The sequence below is a fragment of the Solea solea genome, chromosome 8 (genome assembly GCF_958295425.1).
Source record: "Solea solea chromosome 8, fSolSol10.1, whole genome shotgun sequence".
Lineage (NCBI taxonomy): Eukaryota > Metazoa > Chordata > Actinopteri > Pleuronectiformes > Soleidae > Solea > Solea solea.
In genome coordinates, this window is record NC_081141.1 from 9281230 (window position 1) to 9300386 (window position 19157).

At 41.4% G+C, this 19157-nt stretch overlaps 2 protein-coding genes across 3 annotated transcripts; both read right to left on the reverse strand.

Moving 5' to 3' along the window:
- Positions 1 to 2032: 2032 nt before the first annotated feature.
- On the reverse strand, positions 2033 to 7412 carry surf4l (surfeit 4, like). The gene is made up of 6 exons (XM_058635086.1): positions 7231 to 7412; positions 6020 to 6206; positions 5792 to 5868; positions 5301 to 5344; positions 4866 to 5055; positions 2033 to 2782 (listed from the first exon to the last, which is right to left on the reverse strand). The coding sequence occupies exons 1-6, from the start codon at positions 7276 to 7278 to the stop codon at positions 2516 to 2518; spliced, it is 813 nt and encodes a 270-aa protein (XP_058491069.1). The 5' UTR covers positions 7279 to 7412; the 3' UTR covers positions 2033 to 2515.
- A 387-nt stretch (positions 7413 to 7799) lies between these two features.
- On the reverse strand, positions 7800 to 18560 carry ciz1b (cdkn1a interacting zinc finger protein 1b). Of its 2 annotated transcripts, none has more exons than XM_058635143.1 (14): positions 18436 to 18560; positions 17818 to 17896; positions 17020 to 17107; positions 16819 to 16946; positions 16618 to 16676; positions 16283 to 16359; positions 16066 to 16206; positions 15478 to 15572; positions 14400 to 14493; positions 11682 to 11786; positions 11275 to 11442; positions 9222 to 9261; positions 8092 to 8213; positions 7800 to 7978 (listed from the first exon to the last, which is right to left on the reverse strand). In XM_058635143.1, the coding sequence occupies exons 2-14, from the start codon at positions 17847 to 17849 to the stop codon at positions 7916 to 7918; spliced, it is 1212 nt and encodes a 403-aa protein (XP_058491126.1). In that variant the 5' UTR covers positions 17850 to 17896; positions 18436 to 18560; the 3' UTR covers positions 7800 to 7915. The 2 variants fall into 2 exon arrangements, with proteins under 2 accessions (XP_058491126.1, XP_058491128.1); XM_058635145.1 differs by lacking the exon at positions 18436 to 18560 and adding an exon at positions 18051 to 18387.
- Between the last annotated feature and the right edge of the window lie 597 nt (positions 18561 to 19157).

Consider the following 19157-nt stretch of genomic DNA (forward strand, 5'->3'; position numbering starts at 1 on the left):
GGAAGCAGTTTCAATCTGCCTGACCTCATGTTCATCATTGACCTATACCCAGTCCCTCCTTCTGTGATGTAGAGCTCTGTGAAGATCTGATTCAGAAGGGTGGGATTTCCTGCTTTAGCCACGCCCTCAAACACTGGAACTTATTCTTCAGGTTTGATTTGAGTTCCTGTTGACAAGCTGCAGCTCTGGTTTCCGAAGGACCAGATCATTGAGAAAATAAGATGTTCTTCCTTTCACAATAAAAGTCCTCTTGCAGCTCTGCAGACAGTCAACTAGCATCTACTGCTTCATCCTCCTCAGGAAGTTATCTGTGATCTTCAGAAAGGCCTCTCTGCTCCTCCTCTGCTCCTTCTCTTCACCATCTAACACCTCCTGATCCTCCCTCTGACTCTCTAAGACTTCTGTGTGATCTGTACCCAGAATCTCCTGGATAGTCTTCAGCTCATTCTTTACAAAGCAGATGATGTTCTCCTTCAGCAGCTGGAACAGAACATGTGAAGGTTAACCTCAGATGATCAGTGACAGACAGAGCAGCGTCCAGGCTGACAGGATCAGGACTCTGCTTCAATATTAAGAGTAGTGTCATGTTTAAGGATGTCCCGATCAGGTTTTTATGCTGCAGAGTTCGAGTCATTTGATTTTGAGTATCTACCGATACCGAGTCCCGATCCAATACTTCTATAATAAATTTTAAAAATGAAGAAGAGTGAAGAAACAGATCCAGAAAAGTTTTTCAAACATGTTATTTTTGTTTTTATTTATTTTATTTAACCAGATAAAAGACCCATTGAGATCAAGACCTCTTTCACAAGGGTGACGTAGCCAAGAAAGGCAGCGGCACACATCATAGTTAATAAAAACAGATAACAGTTACAAAACAAACATTGAAATATAAAAGTGCATACACATAAAGGGCAGGAGTTATGGTCGCAGAAGCAATTTAAGAACACAGGCACTGTTCAGTGGATTCTCGTTGATGGTCTTTTAATATAGAGCAGAAAGCTCCCAGTGAAATAAATGTTGTTAATTGTAGTTCAGTGTGCAGGGTATTCAGAGGGCAGAGGGGGCAGAGAAACTGAAAGCTTTTTTTCCCATTTCAGTCTGAACACAGTGAACACAACAACCAGTGATAAACCTCAGAGCACAATGACAGACCAGAGTCAAGGACTGTCGGCAGCTGTTTGAAGCACACATATACGCAACATCGCCATAATCAAATACAGGGAAACTGGTAGCCAATATCATATCAGAAGCTTCCGAGATCTGAGGGGGACACATGACTTATTTCTGTAAAAGAAGCCATATTTCTAACATGTACTTTGAATGATAGTTCCCCATCAATAATTAATCCCAGGAACAGTAACCAGTAACTGGTGACCAGCTCAAGAGCTTTGCCATGGGTAGTTCTAATTGAGGGGACGTTTTCCAAGGGAACAGATGAATTTGATAATATATAAATAGCATTGCTTGCTAGATTTTTCAGAATGTAAAATCAGTTTCAGACGAGTCATCAAAAGTGTACTGCAAAAATTTGACTGAGTGTGAACATCAGTAAATTATGGCATCATCATCTCAAAAATGGTATGAGGCATTTGACAAAAATGACAAGTTATTATCATGCTGAGGCGTATTCAAGTGTTATTTTTCTCCAACAAGTTACTTTCCCCCACTTCAATTTGTTATTTGATTCTTAAAACACAGTCCAATCACCTCAAGCTTTTATTTTGGTACTTCCACTTATCTTTGGTACAAAGTGCATTTTGTTACATTATGAAAGAGGGATGCTCATGTGCTGTTTACAGATGCTGCAATTTCAGTGTGGTTTTCTCTGAGGCATGATCATTCATTTCTGTGTATGTTTGTTGTAGGCTGTGAGAGGAAATTTTAGCTGCTCCTCAACATTCAAGGCCCTTTTCAGGGTCAAGACCTGATTTTAGGGTTACATTAGAATGTGTTTAGGTTATGTTGGCCAGTAAATAACCTTATCCAATTTATACCTGGAGAATTCCATAAAAACAAACATTACACTTCACAATGCTGCAATGATGTATTTATTACACAACTACAATTACAAAAGAATAACATCAACTTTGTCACAGCTGACAGAGGAGAGAGAGAGAGATTAAGAGACAGAAGACAGAGAAGACAGTAGAGATAAAGAGGTGAAGACAGAGGAGAGAGAGAGACAGATACAGAGAGCAGAGACAGGAGAGAACAGACAGAAACTGGCAGTATTTAATAGGTTCTAATGTTCAGTGCGTCTTCAAGAGAAGTCGTCTCCTTGCCAACAGCCTCAACACATAAAATACTGTCGCTTTTGTACATAAAAGAAACTGAAATATCATAAATTAAAAATGGAGGCAAAGTTTCTTTTTTCCTGATGTTTATAAAAACAGAAAAAAACCTAATATTCAATGTTTCCATTTTCTGGGAAGAATGGAGTGATAGCGTATCAAGAGGATGATACACTGACTTTCATCAGTCTTTTCCTTCACCTTACTCCACCCACTCCCCCTCACCACTCCTTCTTCTTCTCATCCATTGACACGCCCCCGGGCCCCAGAGCCACCACCAGCAGCAGGCCTCCAATCACCGACAGACTCTGGAAGAAGTCGTACTTGAGGAAGTCGTGCATGGGTCTGTATGAGGGGACGGTCCAGAAGGCGTTGAAAGTGAAGTTGATGCAGAGCAGCCAGGCGACCAGAGTCAGCGCCGCCAACTTGGTCTTGAAGCCCACCGCCACCAGGATTATCAACGCTGTGCCGACCAGGTTCTGCAGGATCTGAAAAGAAGATTAAAACATCATTTCCAACAGGACAGGGAGTGCAGTTCCATATTCTGACAGGTTTCAGATGTCAGAGTTAGGGATGGACATTTTAAGCAAATATACAGGTTAGAAGCCACTGTGGATTATCTGATGAATATTCCTCACTCCACACACTTTTGGTCACCAGCAAATTCTCATCTCATTCAAATGTGACCATTGCTTTTCATGAACTTCTGTGATAAACCTCAAATGACTGAGTCATTTCCAGGTGGGACTGATATGAACTGAATGGGTGCTTGATAAGCAATACCAAATTAACCAATTATCTATGATCAATAAGTAGTCATTGTCAAGTGTCAGGAACAGGAACAGTTCTGGGTTTTTGAGCTGTGTGAGGCCCCTTCTCAGAGAATCATCTCAAGACATAGATGCTGCCAGACAGGACACAAGAAAAAAGAAAGATTTGAGCCACTCAACAAGACTCAGAGTAAAAGAATCTCTACCTGCTTAAGTCAGACCATTAGACAGCCTTCTACTAATGGACACCACGTTTGTGTCACTTCATAAACTGCTCACTCTCCACAACAAAGTCAAAGGAGAAAATCAGTGATTTTACATCACAGAGTTGTTGATCCACTGCTGCCTCCATCAGCAACTTCAAATCTGTTATTTTGTGATGTTGGTTTTTGAAATCTTTTTACTGAATGAGCACAAACTTAGAAAATAAGGCAGCAGTAGACCAGCACATCCCATCTCTGCATGAACTCACAATGTTCAATTTCTCTATGGGCTTTAGCAAAGACGACTTCACAAACTTTAGCTTCCTATCTATGTGATAAGTTATTTCGTTTTTCAGCTTGTACGTTTGTTTTGACTCTGGTCCAAACACCGCAGCACTGGCAGAGCTTCATGTTTCCATGACGACGCGCGTGACATCATTTTCACATGACTCCAGATTGTTAAAATGAGTCTCTAAACTTTATGCTAAACTTTAAAAACAGAGGCATACATACGCAGGAGACAGGTACGCTGGTTAGTTGTAGCGCTGCTCTTTTCGTTTAATAAACAGGCCGCTCCAGTTTGACTGTAGGCGTGCTAACAGAGGTAAATACTGCCAAACCGCCGACATGATGAGCTAACATTAGCTCCTTGTCTACAGGTGTCGGGTGATCAGTTCTTCTTCACACCTCTAAAACAGCAGAAGAAGAACCATGTCAGAGCCAACGGAGCTCTAATAAATTACGTGGTATCGGATCGGTGCATGGACTGCAGTACTCGCCGATACCGATGCCCACATTTTCCGCAGTATCGGAGGCATTTGCGATACTGGTATCGGAATCGGAACAACTCTAGAAAAGGGTCCCCCATCGAACAACGTGTTTTGCTGCATCACATTCCGTTTTTCATATGATGGTTTTGCAGTATACGAAAAATTCATATCATCAATTATACCGGTTTTTATACTGTCCAGCACTAGCAGAAATTGAAGATAAAATAATAAAAAAAAATGTTTATAAGCATACAATCACCTGATTGTATGAATTGATGTATCAGAAGACCGGCCACCTCTATGATGGCCACCATTAAGTGGCTAAAAGTTTTTCCTTAAACGCTTGCTGGCAGTCATGTTTTAGTGAGAGCAAGTTTCGTGTCTCAGGCTGACTCTTGGTGAAGGCACACACACACACACGGCACAGTGAGGCATGTTTGATGGTAACCGCACAATAAAAGTGAGGTGATCAATTGCTTTCACTGAGTCTGTGTATTGCTATGTTCTTCTTGGTAGAGTTAAGATTATGGACAATCAAATCAAACAGCCTGTTGTGATGTTGTACTATAAGGTTACAGTAAGCAGTACAGTATCAGGGTTATGGATAGGGTTACAGATGTGTGAGCTACTCATTTTATTCAGTAAATCCAGTGACAGAAATATGAATCTACGGCATGTACAACCGCTCATACTGTGAGCAGTAAATGTGTTGCTGCACAAAGGCAGACACTGTAGCTCCTCAGTGGTTCTAACACAGTCACACTAAACACGTGTAAAGTGAAAAGATGAAACACTATTGTTGTGTGTTGTGCTGTTGAGAAGACTCACACTGAATAGGCTCATGTCAAAGTGCAGCAGTGTCATGAACATAAGGATGAGGAGGACACGCCCCCCGAGCTGCAGCAGGTGCCTCGGAGAACTTTGATGACCAAGGGAGGGCACTCCTGCAAACACACTGCGAGCTTCACCCCTGCACTCAGCCAAAAGGAGGAGGAGACCGCCCCCTAATGACAGGTTCCTGCAGAGACAAGGTTACTCTTAGTTTAAGATTTACAATTATTAATACAAAACTTCTACTTAAAACTATTACATTTCAAATTCAGAAATTCGGTAATAAATAATCTGTCTTCCAGGGAAGGAAATTATGTGATTTTTCAAATCTACATTTCTACCAAAGGTTTTTACACATGCAGGGTCTTGTATCTATAGACTGAGCACATTCTGTATGTCATTTAATCAATAGGTCAGAGGTCAAGGACTCACCTCATTAGGAACTTTGGGTCCCAGAGGATGCTGTAGGCCACAGTCTGCACAGGAACAAAAACTTTCACAGTAAAACTGATGCTGTGGTCACAAGATATAGATCAGCTGTTTATGCAGTAAAACCGAAATGATCTAATTTCCACTACATGTCATAGAAACTGTCTAAGGGCATGTAACTGATCAAATATGAATTATTAAAACTATGTGTGCATCATTCAGAAAATGTCACAATGTAGTTTTGATCCCTGGGGTCACGATGAGGTAAAAGGACAATTCTCAATGCAAAGAAAACAAGTATAACCATGACTTGTTCTTAGAAGCTGCATTGTTGGGTGGTATTGATTCCATTACAGACAAAGAGCTACAATCTTATATTTTAACAAGAAATGGTACATCAGAGCACAAATATGTCCATTACAGGTCATGAGGGCTAGATGATGAATGTTTGCGTGGACTCGTTAATTAGTGAGACTCAGGTGTGTTGTGTGTACCTGCATGGTAATGACGCCAAACAGGGCAAAGCAGGCGTACTGAACAAAGTTTCTACTGAGGATCAACACACAGCCACCTGCAGAGGAGGGACAGAGACAGAGAGAGAGACAGAGAGAGAGAGACAGAGACAGAGGTGAAAACATTCTAATGACATTCCAAATAATCACTTTAATGTAGTGACAGGTGGTTGGTGGGGTCTGTGTACTGTGTGTGTCCGTGTGTATTACCCAGCTGTATCAGTAGGTTGAGAAGGACAAAGAAGTTAGCAAGGAAGCATCCACAGCCCCAGCTGGAGTCGATGTAGTCGCTTTGCTCCCCCCACTGAAACCACATCCTCACCCCGTCCTCCAGGAAGGTGCTGACCAGACACAGGCGGGCCACATGGGGGAGGTAGTGTTTGGTGACCCGGAGGAACTGCAGGAGGGGCGGAGTTATTATATATCACATATTATATGTTAAAAACCAGATTAACAACACTGAGACCACCAGTAGTGAGAACAGAGGCGGAGCCTGTCTCAAACAGGTGAGGACAGACAAGGAGACCATCCTACAGGGGAGGACAGAGACAGTCCTACACATCCAAAGCTTGCCTTAAAATCAGGCAAGTGTCACAATATGATGTCATCAAAGTTTGTTGTGATCATTGTGTTACTACCATTACAGACAAAAAAGATTTTGTACGTCACGTCTAAGACACGCCACAGAACATTTAAAAAACAACAACACGTCACTCCTTATATGGATCAACAATCACCTCGCCAATCTCTATTACAAATCTGTCAATTTCAGACTTCCCGCCCGTTGGCAGTGACTTAACATGGGGTAACACATAACGGAGGACCTCGCGTACACAACTACGGTCCCCTCCTCCTTTCGGCATACGTGTTAACTGACCTAACTTTACAGAAGTAGCGAGTTTGCTTCGATGTTGAGTCACAAACAACTGCTACTCTCGTCTGTGCTACATTCAGTAAAAGAAAGAAACATCTTGATCATACCAAAGTATGACGCGTGTATTCAAACTGCATATAAAACACATTCGTGTTCAGTTTCCGTGTTTCACCAGATGTTCCGAGTACATTGGAAGTAGCTGAAGGCCCTGAACACAACATGAAAAGCCACTCCATACTTCGGGAATTATTTGACTGGAAACGAACTTTGCATACTTTAGGAAAACATTTTTACACAATTGCACAGGCTAATAAGTTCCTGCAACACAAAACCTTCCTACAACAGGCTACTGCTTGAAAAGTTACCATAAGTTGACTTCTATGTACTCTAAGTTGTAGTTAGATAACGTGTATAACATGCTGCGTGTAATGTAACCGTTTTTAATAAGAATTTTGAAGCAGCGGAAGTTATCCGGAGCCGTCTGTCCGAGTCCCTGCCCCGTCTGTGGCCGGCTTAGGGTGTGTGTTTCCTGGTGCGAGCAGCTCACCTGGTCCGCTACATCCTCCGCTTTACTCATCAAGTCACCGTGTCCCATCGTTTCTTCCGCTGTTTAGACGCTTGCGTGCGGACAAACTAAGTCCAGGTCAGATCTAAGTGAACAGTCCGCCTGTCTTGTGCTTTGATGATGCTCCACCGCTGTCTCCGACCCACAATCCTCTGCGACTGGCGGCAGCGCGCCCTCTGTCGGCGTACCAGTGTACAGCATGCCACGTGGACTGACAGTATTATAATTACCAGAATAAAATTAAGATTGTGATTTTAATCCAGCAATTGTTATAAAACGAAAAACGTCGGTTTACACGACAGATTTATTTTTAAAATAACAACCAAACCTGATGTTAATGTTTTTGATTAAAGTTAGTACATAGTGAATCTCTTTCTATGTGGCTGCTGATAAAATTAACTTAACAATATTTAAGTTACTTACTGTTTAAATAATTTAACTTCTTGCAAATGTAATATATACGTGTGAAATATGTGCTCTTGACCACACTCAAAACTCTTATTTTGGGGCTTAACTTGTGTAATATAAAGTCCCATATTGTCCACAATAACTGAAATGTTTGTCATCATTTATTTGCACATTTCAAACTATTGTCCAGCTGTCAACATGACACAACATGACAAACCGTCAACATGACACAAAGATGCATGATGGGAAATTGAAGAGGTCAGGTTAGAGCAGGTGTGCGCTCTTCTTCACTTTTGTCCAGTGTCCTCTGAGCTCTGTGGCTCTGAAACACAAAAAACACAAACTGATTTTTGTATGTGTGTGTGTATAAGACTTCACTTTTAACAAGAGAAACAGAAGATGACATGGTAGCTATGACTTGACTTCAGGTGTTACCTGTAGGTTGAGGAAGTGTGTGTGTGTCTTGCAGTGTACATGTCGCGCCGTCGTCTCTCTGTGGAAAAACTTGTTACAGAGTTGACACAGGAAACCAGAGATAGGGACCACAAAACTATTTCCTGTTAAGACAGAGACAGATAAAAATGATTTAATTTCATTTATTACAGAACACGACATTTAAAGGTCCAGTGCATAAGAATTTGTGACATCCAAGACTGAGACTGCAGAGTAAAACAAATGGAGGTCTCCTGCACTCACTTCTCTCTTTCCCAAAGCATATCAGAGAACTACGGTGGCCTTCTCTTACCAGAAAGGATAGAATTACTCTATCACAACTCTCTCACTTCCTCCATTATTTTTGCCACTTTGTCCTCCTTTTTTGTTGACTAATGCTTTGGGGCCGTTTTGAGCCATTCTTCATTTGCATAATATGTTTCCACAATGTGAAAGGCATGTCCACTCAAGTCCACAAAGGCAACCCTTGCCTAAATTGCATAATGGCTTCCAAGCCTATGAAAACCAAAGGGATTTTAAAGCTGTTACACAACGTAGTATTTTCAATGTTATAACAATAAACCCTCCTAAAAGTCACACAGGACTGGGCCTGTTTGAATAGACCTGCATCCCGATGAGTGTTTCAGCTCCATGTTAGAATAATATGTGTCCTTACTAACATGTCTAGAAACAATCATACACAGAAAGCAGACCATCTCCTTCGCAGTCTTTTGCTTGGTTTCAGAAAACACTACTGAGAAACAACAGTGAAATATCAGAACAGGGATCTCTCTTTTGCTGGAATGACAACAAGGTGAAACTGAAAGTAAGTCTTAATAGAGGTTTTTGTTCACAGCAGAAAGTCAAGTTCCAACAGATAATGCAGCAAATGACTGTGCCATCATTTTTCAAACATATTTGTTCCTGCCAGACATAAAAGCAGTACTGCAGTTTTCAAACTAATGTAAAACCAGTATGTTATCAAAATTCCATTTCAGGGGCTTGAAAATGCTGCACCAGTGTGGACAGCAGTCAGATCCAGAGCAGAATTAATGCATTAAAAAAGTGAGCGTGTATGTACAGTATATAGCTTGGCTTGAGTCAGTACACACCACTTCATCTCATTAACCCACCGTATGCAGTATGAGGGTTGTAGTCCTCTGTTTCAGCTGTCTGCAACACACACACACGCACGCACACACACACACACACAGATTACAAACTGGATTTTATGGAAAAAAAAGAAAGAAAAGAGCCAATTCATAGTTCTGCATCTGTAAGTCTGCAATAGTACTTGTGACATATTGACATGTACAGGGTCCCCACACCTTGGTTGACATCAAATTTAAGGAGCTTTCAATGACTTTCCAGGACCGATTCTGTAGGAGCCAGAGTGAAGTTAGTTTTAGTTCAGGGTTAGGCCGAGTGGTTGTTACAATGTAATTTATTAACAGCTGAAGTAGTTAACTGTTGGCCTTAAGCCTTTGATTAAATTATCGCAAGGAAAGGAACGTGGCTTTGTGGCCTTTCTGATGTTATTTTGTTCTTTAGATAAAGGCTACCATATGAACGCTTTGATATATTTGACGGCTATGATAGTTAAAGGAATTGGAAGATATGTACTGAAAAATATCTAGCAGTTGGATTGATCCGTCCGTTTTAGAAGCTGTATTTTAAGTTTTGGTGTAACAAGGTTTTTTGACCATCAGGTCACTACGTGGATTAGTTGTCTTACTGTTGGAATCTATAGATCGTCATTCACAAACTGAACATCAAGGCAATATTTCTATGTGTTGTTGATCCTCGAGAAAGTTTGGATACATGTGGATAGAAATATTTTGAAATTTAAAAGCGAATAAGCCCTATTAGAAGCGCTTGTGAAATAGAAGCTCACTATGTCGACACTGAGAGCCCGTGGACAAGGAAACCACAAAAAGAAAGTGACCAACAACCCAAAGGATCCTAAAATGCCAGGCCTGGCTAGCAACAAGCCAGAGCTAGCACCTAGAATGGCTGCTAACGACACAGACATCTGAACCACCGTCTTGGTTTTCCGCTGAAATGCAGAAGTTTTTAAACTTCCATTACGACCCGACTACACCAAGTTGATGCTGCACTGGAAAAGTTCAATGAAGCATACAGTCGACCAACACAAAAGTTATCACACTGGAGGCCAAACGCTACGACTATGAGGCCGTTGCTGTGGACCTACGCCAAGGGCTGACAGAGCTGGAACGGAAACACCAGAAAGAAGAAATTGCTCTACACTTGGATGTGTAGGGCAAGTGGAAATAAATGTGCAAACCCTTCACACAACTCTCTCTCGCCTTTGTGATTGATGAACTACAACAGTACCTACGAGTCAAGCCAATTGAAACCTGCCTACAGCTAATGACTATTACATTACAGTACATGTCATTTAGCAGACGCTTTTATCCAAAGCGACTTACAATGGAATTGAGTACAATCGGCCAGGGGTGGAGTCGAACTTGCGACCACTGCAACCATGATGTCGTTCGCACACAGGGTACCGGTCCTAACCACTGAGCCACTATTCAGTGGCTTTGGATTTAAGTGTACTTTTGCCACTACAGATTCCATAAAAACTTGTAAGAGACCACGGCATCCACTTTTATTGATTTGCAGCATGCTGATTGTCCAGATACCTTAACATTTGCATTTCCCAGGCATCACATTATTTGTTTTCTATTGCTTAACATTACTTGCTCATTGTTCGGCATGGAATCTCAGGTAAATGGTGCTGAGACAGTGAACGGTGTCCACAACACGAGCTATTAAGACTAGGTGTTTGTTCATCGTAGGCCTAGTCTACTAAAATCATGCAACGCAGGGTGCATGAAACAGTGGGTGGCAACAAGGGCACATTGGTGACGGGAGACATTTACCGAAATATCAACTTAACATTTTTCTTGCACAAAATTCAAGCAGTTTAATTTTTTCAAGGATTTCAAGGACCTGTGGGAACACTGTATGCATGTGAATGTCTGTGTGCAGCCCATAATTTGGAACTACACGTAAGCAACTCTCTGTGTACAAATCAGAGAGAAGAGAAAGGACATCAACCAATTTCTAACAACCAGTGTGTGCAGCTGCGACATGTGAGACTCAGTATGAAGCAGGAATGAAAAAAAAAGGAAGCTTGTTCACAAAAGTTAGAAAATATACCTGTAACACTTTCTCCTTTGCCTGTGACTCCTCTTCATCAGCTACTTCTGCTGCTGCTGCTTCTTCCTCCTCCTCCTCCTCCTCCTCATTTTCCTCTTCCTCCCCCCTGAAGCAGCCAACAGCGTCGACTGTGATCAGCTCCTCCTCCTGAGCCTCATGGAGATGCACCTGTGGGAGACAAAGAATCAAGTTTACCCTGCATCACATGACATGAGCTGTTCATTAGAAGCATTTAACATGAGGCCTGTCATTTTCATTTTGTTGCTGTGGAGAAGCAGTGAGGGTTGATGCAAGTTATAATCTTGATGTGTATATAGGATTTCTTTATGGTTGATGGTTCTTGACCTGAATTCACTTTAGATGTTTAGAAGAAACTCAGTGATGTGAGGGTGAGGTGAGCTGCTGACCTGCTGCTTATGTTCTGGAGACTTCATGTGCTCCACAAACTTCCTTGGAGTCCTGAAGTGATGCTTGCACACTGGACAGAAGGGACGACACAGCTGCTTACACATCTGGATAACACACAGAAACAGGAAGTTGTGAAAATTTAAGCCAGTGAGGAATGGCTATCAGGGGGTGATGTGTGTACACTGTCTATACACACAGTATACAATATATACATATAAACAGTATATGCTTAAGCCTCATTACCGCCCCCTGCAGAGTGTTGATAAATGAACATGTAAAATACTTTTAATAAATGCATATATATATTTATTATTATTTTTCACAGTACCATGTGGAAAATAGATATATTACAGCAGTGTAGAGTATATATGTACACTACCAGTCAAAAGGTTTGGACACTCCTTCTCATTTAATGGTTTTTCTTTATTTTCATGACTATTTACATTGTAGATTCTCACTAAAGGCATCAAAACTATGAATGAACACATATGGAATTATGTAGTAAACCAAAAAGTGTGAAATAACTTAAAGCATGTTTTATATTTAAGCTGAGCACTTTTTGGCCCTTTAGCCTTCACTCTGCGGTCCATCTCATCCCAAATCATCTCAGTTGGGTTTAGGTCAGGTGACCCATCTGGCGCAGCTAGACACTTGCTATTGGTGCCTCTGAAGGGTTTTATGGAGGGAGTGTGAGGCATTGTCCATTATTGTCCTCAGTTTTGTGAGAATTCTGTCCTCCCTTACCTCCTCCAGAGTGGGGAGTTTCATTCTTACCAGATGACCAGCCTTCATTATCAGTTTATTTAAATTGTTACCATCCTTTGCCTTGACCCCAGCAGACCACAGCAAGACTGCTATAGCTAGTTTAGGGATTTTGTTACAGATGTTAAAGAATGTGACGCTCCTGTGACAATAACACAACTCAAGAGTTGTACTGTCTCATGTGTACACAGTGAACAGGAAGGTCAGGAGCATAGTGCCCTGCTCACCACCTGATCAGACACTAGCTCTGGTGCAGCACTCCATCACTCTCCTTGGTCAAATAGCCTGGAGGTGTGTTTGGGGTCATTGTCCTGTTGAAAAATAAATGAAGGTCCAACTAAACACAAACTGGATGGGATGGCATGATGCTGCAGGATGCTGTGGTGGCCATGCTGGTTCAGTGTGCCTTCAATTTTGAATAAATCCCCAACAGTGTCACCAGCAAAGCACCCCCACACCATCACACCTCCTCCTCCATGCTTTACAGTCGGAACCATGTATGTGGAGACCAACCGTTCACCTTTTCTGTGTCACACAAAGACACGGGGGTGGAACCGAAGATCTCAAATTTGGACTCAGACATTTCCACTGGTCTAATGTCCATTTGTTGTGTTTCTTGGCCCAGCTTGTTGCTTTTCCTTAGTAGTGTTTTTTTAGCAGCTATTTGACATAAAGGCCTGATTCACGCAGTCTCCTCCATGTAGAGATGTGTCTGCTACTAGAACTCTGTGTGGCATTCATCTGGGCTCTAATCTGAGGTGCTGTTAACTTGTGATTTCTGAGGCTGTCGACTCGGATGAATTTATCCTCAGCAGCAGAGGTGACTCCTGGTCTTCCTTTCCTGGGGCGGTCCTCACGTGAGCCAGTTTCGTCATAGCGCTCTATGGTTTTTGCAATTTTCCGGACTGACTGACCTTCATTTCTCAAAGTAATGATGAACTGTTGTTTCTCTTTACTTAGCTGATTAGTTCTTGCCATAATATGAATTAATCTGTGTACCAAGCTGACTGATGGACCCAACCCCATTAAGAAGGCAAGAAATTCCACAAATGAACCCTGACAAGGTTGTGAAGTGAAAACCATTTCAGCTGACTACATCATGAAGCTCATTGAGAGAAGGCCAAGGGTTTGCAGTGCTGTCAACAAAGCAAAGGGTGGCTACTTTTGAGAAATCTAAAATATAAACCATGTTTTGAGTTAGTTCACACTTTTTTGTTTAAATAATTCCATATGTGTTCATTCATAGTTGTGATGCCCTCAGTGAGAATCTACAATGTAAAGAAGATAAGATAGTCCTTTATTTGTCCCGCAGGGGGGAAATTTACATTGTTACAGCAGCAAAGATAAAGATAATAAACAATAAACATGCATTACCAAAAAATTTACAATATATAAATATATTAACACTAAGACTATAAAAAATTAGTTAAATCAGAATGAAGAATGTACATTATAGACAGTTTGCAGAATATACACAGTATGGACTTGATATTTACAGTATACAGTAAATAAACAAAGGTTGAACATGGGAAATTAGTATAAGCACTTATGTAAATTTACAGTATATTGCACGTGGAGGGAGGAATGAGGAGCCTGGTTATGATTTAGCCTATATTTATAAAGCTAAATCTTAGTGAGTATTACCATCTCGGTCATCAATGACTAATAATGAGTCAGTGTGTGCGATTGTATGTTCCTGTATTTGTGAGGACCAAAATTCGTATACTGAATGAGGACATTTTGGCTGGTCCTCACTTCTTAAGAAGGCTTTTTGGGGATTAAGACCTGGTTTTAGGATCAGGGTTAGAATTGGGTTTGTTAGGGTTAGGCATGTATTTGTGGTGGTCAAGGTTAGGGTAAGGGGCTAGGGAAGGCATTATGTCTATGAGTGTCTTCGCCATGAATGAAGTGCAAACGTGTGTGGGTCACTGAAGCAGAAACCTGTCGCTGCTCACCTTGTGTTGTTTTGTCCTTCGATGGACAATCACGTCACCGGTGAAATGAGTCTGACAGGTGTCACACCAGCGTTTGGTGTGAGGCCGATGCCCCCTGGTGGAAGACAGTAAGGAGAGTGTGTTTGCATGTGTTTTGTTCCACCTTTACAGGACCAGTCGTCAGTATAAGAGACTACAGTAGTGTAGGAGCAGGTGTAAACCACTGATAACGTGCCGTGAGGGTTTTTATATCATTAAAGCCTTTGAGGAGGAGTTATGCTAACTACATTGCCTGGTCAAAACAAATGTCACCACCTGGACTTATTATGCCTAATGCCTACTGTACAAGCCTGTGGTGGCAGTGCTATGATCTGGGGTTACTGCAGTTAGTCAGGTCTAGGTTCAGCAACCTCAACCGCAATCATGTGCCCAAAGAATGAGGTCAGCTGATAGCACGGGCATATTCCAAGGTGACAATGTCAGGATTCATTGGGCTCAAATTGTGAAAGAGTGGTTCAGGGAGCATGAGACATCATTTGCACACATGGATTGGCCACCACATGAGTCCAGACCTTAACCCCACTGAGAATCTTTGGGATGTGCTGGAGAAGGCTTTGCTCAGTGGTCCGACTCTCCATCATCAATACAAGATCTTGGTGAAAAATTAATGCAACACTGGATGGAAATAAATCTTGTGACATTGCAGAAGCTTATGGAAACAATGCTAAAGGCATTCCAATGAAATATTAGAGTGTGTGACCCTTTTTATTTTGGCCAGGCAGTGTATGATGTGATGTGATGGTGTGTCTTTGATCCATATTTTTAGACACACCTAAAATCCTGAACAGAAGACTGTAGGGAAAATGTACTCAAACTTTAATCAATAACTTTTAAGTTCACAGAAGTCATTTTTTCACATACTCTCAGCCACTGTGTGAAGTGTAATGTGTGAAGAGAACTCTGCATTTGCTTTACAGTGACTTCAAGGTTAGGGATAAAGTTTTGTTCATACTGTCCAAACAAATATAGGTTTATGCAGTTTCCTAAAAAAGATACCAGTGCAAACTCTTTGTGTGTGAGTGTGTGTATATTTTCATACCTGTCCTGCAGTGTTTGTGTCTTGAGGCAGATTGAGTGTGTGATCTCCTGCAGTTTCTTCACATGTTCTGCTCCTGATATGTGTTCTTGAAACACCTGGAGACACACACACACACACACACACACACACACACACACACACAGTTGTATAAATAAATAAATATAAATACAATTAAACTGTGTCCCTTGTTTCTTAACAAGTTAAATCGTTTATGCTTAAACTCTTGATGGTGGGTGGAGTCAGCTTTTAATGATTACCAGTGCGGTGCCTGTCATGGACGACTTCCTAACAAGAATTGGTATTACTAAAATGATAAAGCGACATGGTGTTGATTGGCTACTGCCCGCGTTACCACTTCGAAAATTAATAATTTCTCAACTTCTGCTGCATGACACAACACCACCCAATACTAAGTGAATGAGCAGGGTTTCAGTTAAAGCCTCCACCAGTGTAACTGATACACTTTACTGATTCCCCTGAAACTCTTTAGGTTTCTAATTGTTTTAATTCAGAAACCATGACAGTTGCGAGTCGTGACTGTGGTGCTGCTAACAAAGTGCTCATCCAGTCAAATTCAGTATCTCTCACCTGCACGGAGCAACAGGAGAGGTTACAGACGTGACAATGAAGTCCACCATTCTCTCTGTCCACCGTTCTCTCTGCCTGTGCAAACTCTCTGTTCTCACTGCTCCGCTGGATTGTGACCTTTAGGGACCCCACATTCTGCAGCTACACACACACATACACACGTCAGTGTCAAAATCAGTGTCAGATCACCACAGTGAAAAATTAATGATTTCATCACCTCTGCAGCTCTGCTGTCCTCACTGTGCTCTGCTGACCCCTGCTGGTCTGGAAGAGGAACTCTGGATGAAATGTCACCTGAGAACACATAGGGACACAGGTTTGCACAGCTGTTCTTCCTAGAACACTACACTGACTTCCATTCATTTAACTTAACCATGACCAGTTAATGCCTGACCCTAACCTTAACCTAACCACAATTCAAATATTGACGCTAAACTTAACCAGTTCCTCAGAAATTAGGTTCTGCCTCATTATGACTAGGTTTTGGTCTCCATGAGGACAGAAGACGCCCTAAAGACACACATACACAAGTACACACACTGCATAACACACCTCCTGTAGACTTGCTTTCATTGGCTGTTTGGTCACATGATGCAGAAGACTCAGCAGACCTAAGGGAAAAATCAACAGTCTCATTTTTCTCAGTTTCTGTTACATTGCTCTTGCAGTTAATGACTCACACAGCAAAAACAAAGTGCTCATCGTCATTTCATCATGACAATGATGGCGGAGACTGACAAATCTCTGACTGACCCATCCAGTCTCCCCCTCTTTGTCTCTCCTGATCCTCCGTCAGGTCCTGGGTCATTTTTATCTCTTCTATCTCCCTCTGTGGTGGTGGAGCTTCCTGTCCCTGAACAGACCCACTTCCTGCCCGAGACCTTAAAACATAAAAAGTAGTCAGTGAAGTGTCTTCAGGACATCAGATACACAGCGTCCAGATTGTGAATCTACCTGGTGATGTGGCAGAGGTCTCCTCTGTATAGGGCCAACAGGGAATCGAACCTGTGCCACAGCATTACCAGATGCAGGTAAAAAACACCTGACAACAGAGAAGGAGAGGAAACTTACTGCTCACTGGATATTTTCTCTTTTTCTGATCTTTCTCGGTCATCACCCATGCAATTTCTGAAATACTCAGATCAGCCTGTCTGGCACCAAAAACCATGGCACATTCAAAGTCATTTCATTCAATTCAATTCAATACAATTCAATACAATTATGATTATGAGGGAGCAATATAACTGTCTTCCACATTCTAATGCTTGGTTTCAACTACAAAATGTCGTCTTGAGCATTTCTACATGCCTAAATGCATTGATTTGTTGGTAGATTACATATTAAAACTGAAGTTTGTGTTGCTTTGTACAACACAAATATACAAAAAGAGGCAGCACAACACCAGTAGCTGCTATGTTCCCACATGCTGCTTTTCTCTGTGGACATAAGTGCGGGAGGGTGAGCGACATACAACTTGTACTACAGTACAACTACAGTACACAGAGACACAACATCTGAAACCGACAACAAATCTTGAGAGCTGATTTAAATAACTAACAATACAGACATGTGTATGGACTCAAAGACATTTGATATGTTGATGTGGTCTGTACAGCACTTTGGTCAACCTAACTTATGTTTTATACATACTCTACAGCTGTGTGACATGAGTTTAAAGCTTTGATCTGCTTTTCTGATGAAGCTGCACCTTCACAGACTGACTGTGATTGTGGTGTGTGATGATATGCTCACCTGTCTCTTGTTCGCCGCTGCTGTTTGACCATGATGAAGGTCTGTGCATCAACTATGACCCTATAGGAAGGCTACAAATCTGAATGCAAAAGTAAAAGGACACAGTAAGATTACTGTGATATTAAAATAAAACAGTTGTGTTTTAATAGCAGCTGCATGAGTCTGGAAGATAACAATATTTACAGCCTTCGAATTGCATTAATTCCAATGATGTGGACATTAACATCACTCACTGTATATCAACTTCCTTTATTTAGTTGCAAAATCACCAATCCCTAAAGAACTCTGTGAACATGTTGAGCCTTTTTAAACGCGGCCGTCTTGTTGGTGGTGTCCGTCTCAAACAGCTCGAGCAGTTAAAACATCTAAAGTGAGCATGTATGAGACATTTCCTGCGTCATATATTATATTAGTTACATTTTGTGATTGCTATACCGCTTTAGATGATCGTATGTTTGGCTAACGTTAGCGGTATAAAGCGCCTTGTCGCAACAAAAGACATTATTGATTTATCTCAACTGGATCTTTGATTAATGTCATAAACCCTTTTTTAGTTCAAAAAACAAAACAAAACAGCGACAAAGTAATTAAAATACAGTTTAAATTCACTCATCTTACCACTGTGTACAAGGGACAACAAGCAAAGCTTCCTCAACATTGGCTGGATCGGCTGTTTTTCTGCTCTGTCGACCCCTGGCGGCCTGGAGGTAAAACTGCGGTCATCTGAGGGATTACACCGCCAGACTCGACGTAAAGGGAACATCCCCCCTTTTCCTTGATCACACCGGCTGCAAAGACACAAACCATAATTTGGGGAATAAATTGGTTCTCGATTTGCTAAGTGCCTTCAGTAATCCAAAAACACTCTTTCACTCATGAGTTGCTGCAGCTTTGGAATGTAATACAGCATTGTTGTCCTTTGTATTTTACACTAGAGGAGATACAAAAGGAAGCAAGGAAGCTTCTTTTCATGGTGTTGATGACTATTCAGATTCTGGTTCTGGCTCCAGGTGACATTAGAAATAAATGCTGGATTAGATTCACATGTATTTGAATCTAACTCAAAAGACAACAACAACAATAGTGAGTATTGTTTGATGTGCATTGTCCCCTAAATAAAAATAAATGTTGAATGTTTATGTTTGTTGAATACATAAACAATACATCCTACCTCCCTCCAGACGTGAGCTGTGACTGGCTGAAGAGGTCTGGAAGTCATTTGTAGGCTGCAGTGAATCTCTTGGTATTTCCTGGGTATGATGAGCTGCAGTGACGTTGGTATTTTGTTTGTTTGTGACAAAGGCTGTTTATGTTTACAGTCATTTTCACTGAGGATCTTG

Bases quoted from the DNA above. Each gene is read 5' to 3' on its own strand.
- surf4l (XM_058635086.1), bottom strand. From the start codon at position 7,278: ATGGGACACGGTGACTTGATGAGTAAAGCGGAGGATGTAGCGGACCAG. The intron at 6,207-7,230 runs GTGAGCTGCTCG...CCCCTCCTGCAG, and splicing joins CGGAGGATGTAGCGGACCAG to TTCCTCCGGGTCACCAAACA. The intron at 5,056-5,300 runs GTGAGTCCTTGA...TTGTCTCTGCAG, and splicing joins GACCCAAAGTTCCTAATGAG to GAACCTGTCATTAGGGGGCG.
- ciz1b (XM_058635143.1), bottom strand. From the start codon at position 17,849: ATGGTCAAACAGCAGCGGCGAACAAGAGACAG. The intron at 11,787-14,399 runs GTGAGCAGCGAC...TGTGTTATCCAG, and splicing joins GAAGGACAAAACAACACAAG to ATGTGTAAGCAGCTGTGTCG. The intron at 7,979-8,091 runs GTAACACCTGAA...TTTGTGTTTCAG, and splicing joins CACACTTCCTCAACCTACAG to AGCCACAGAGCTCAGAGGAC.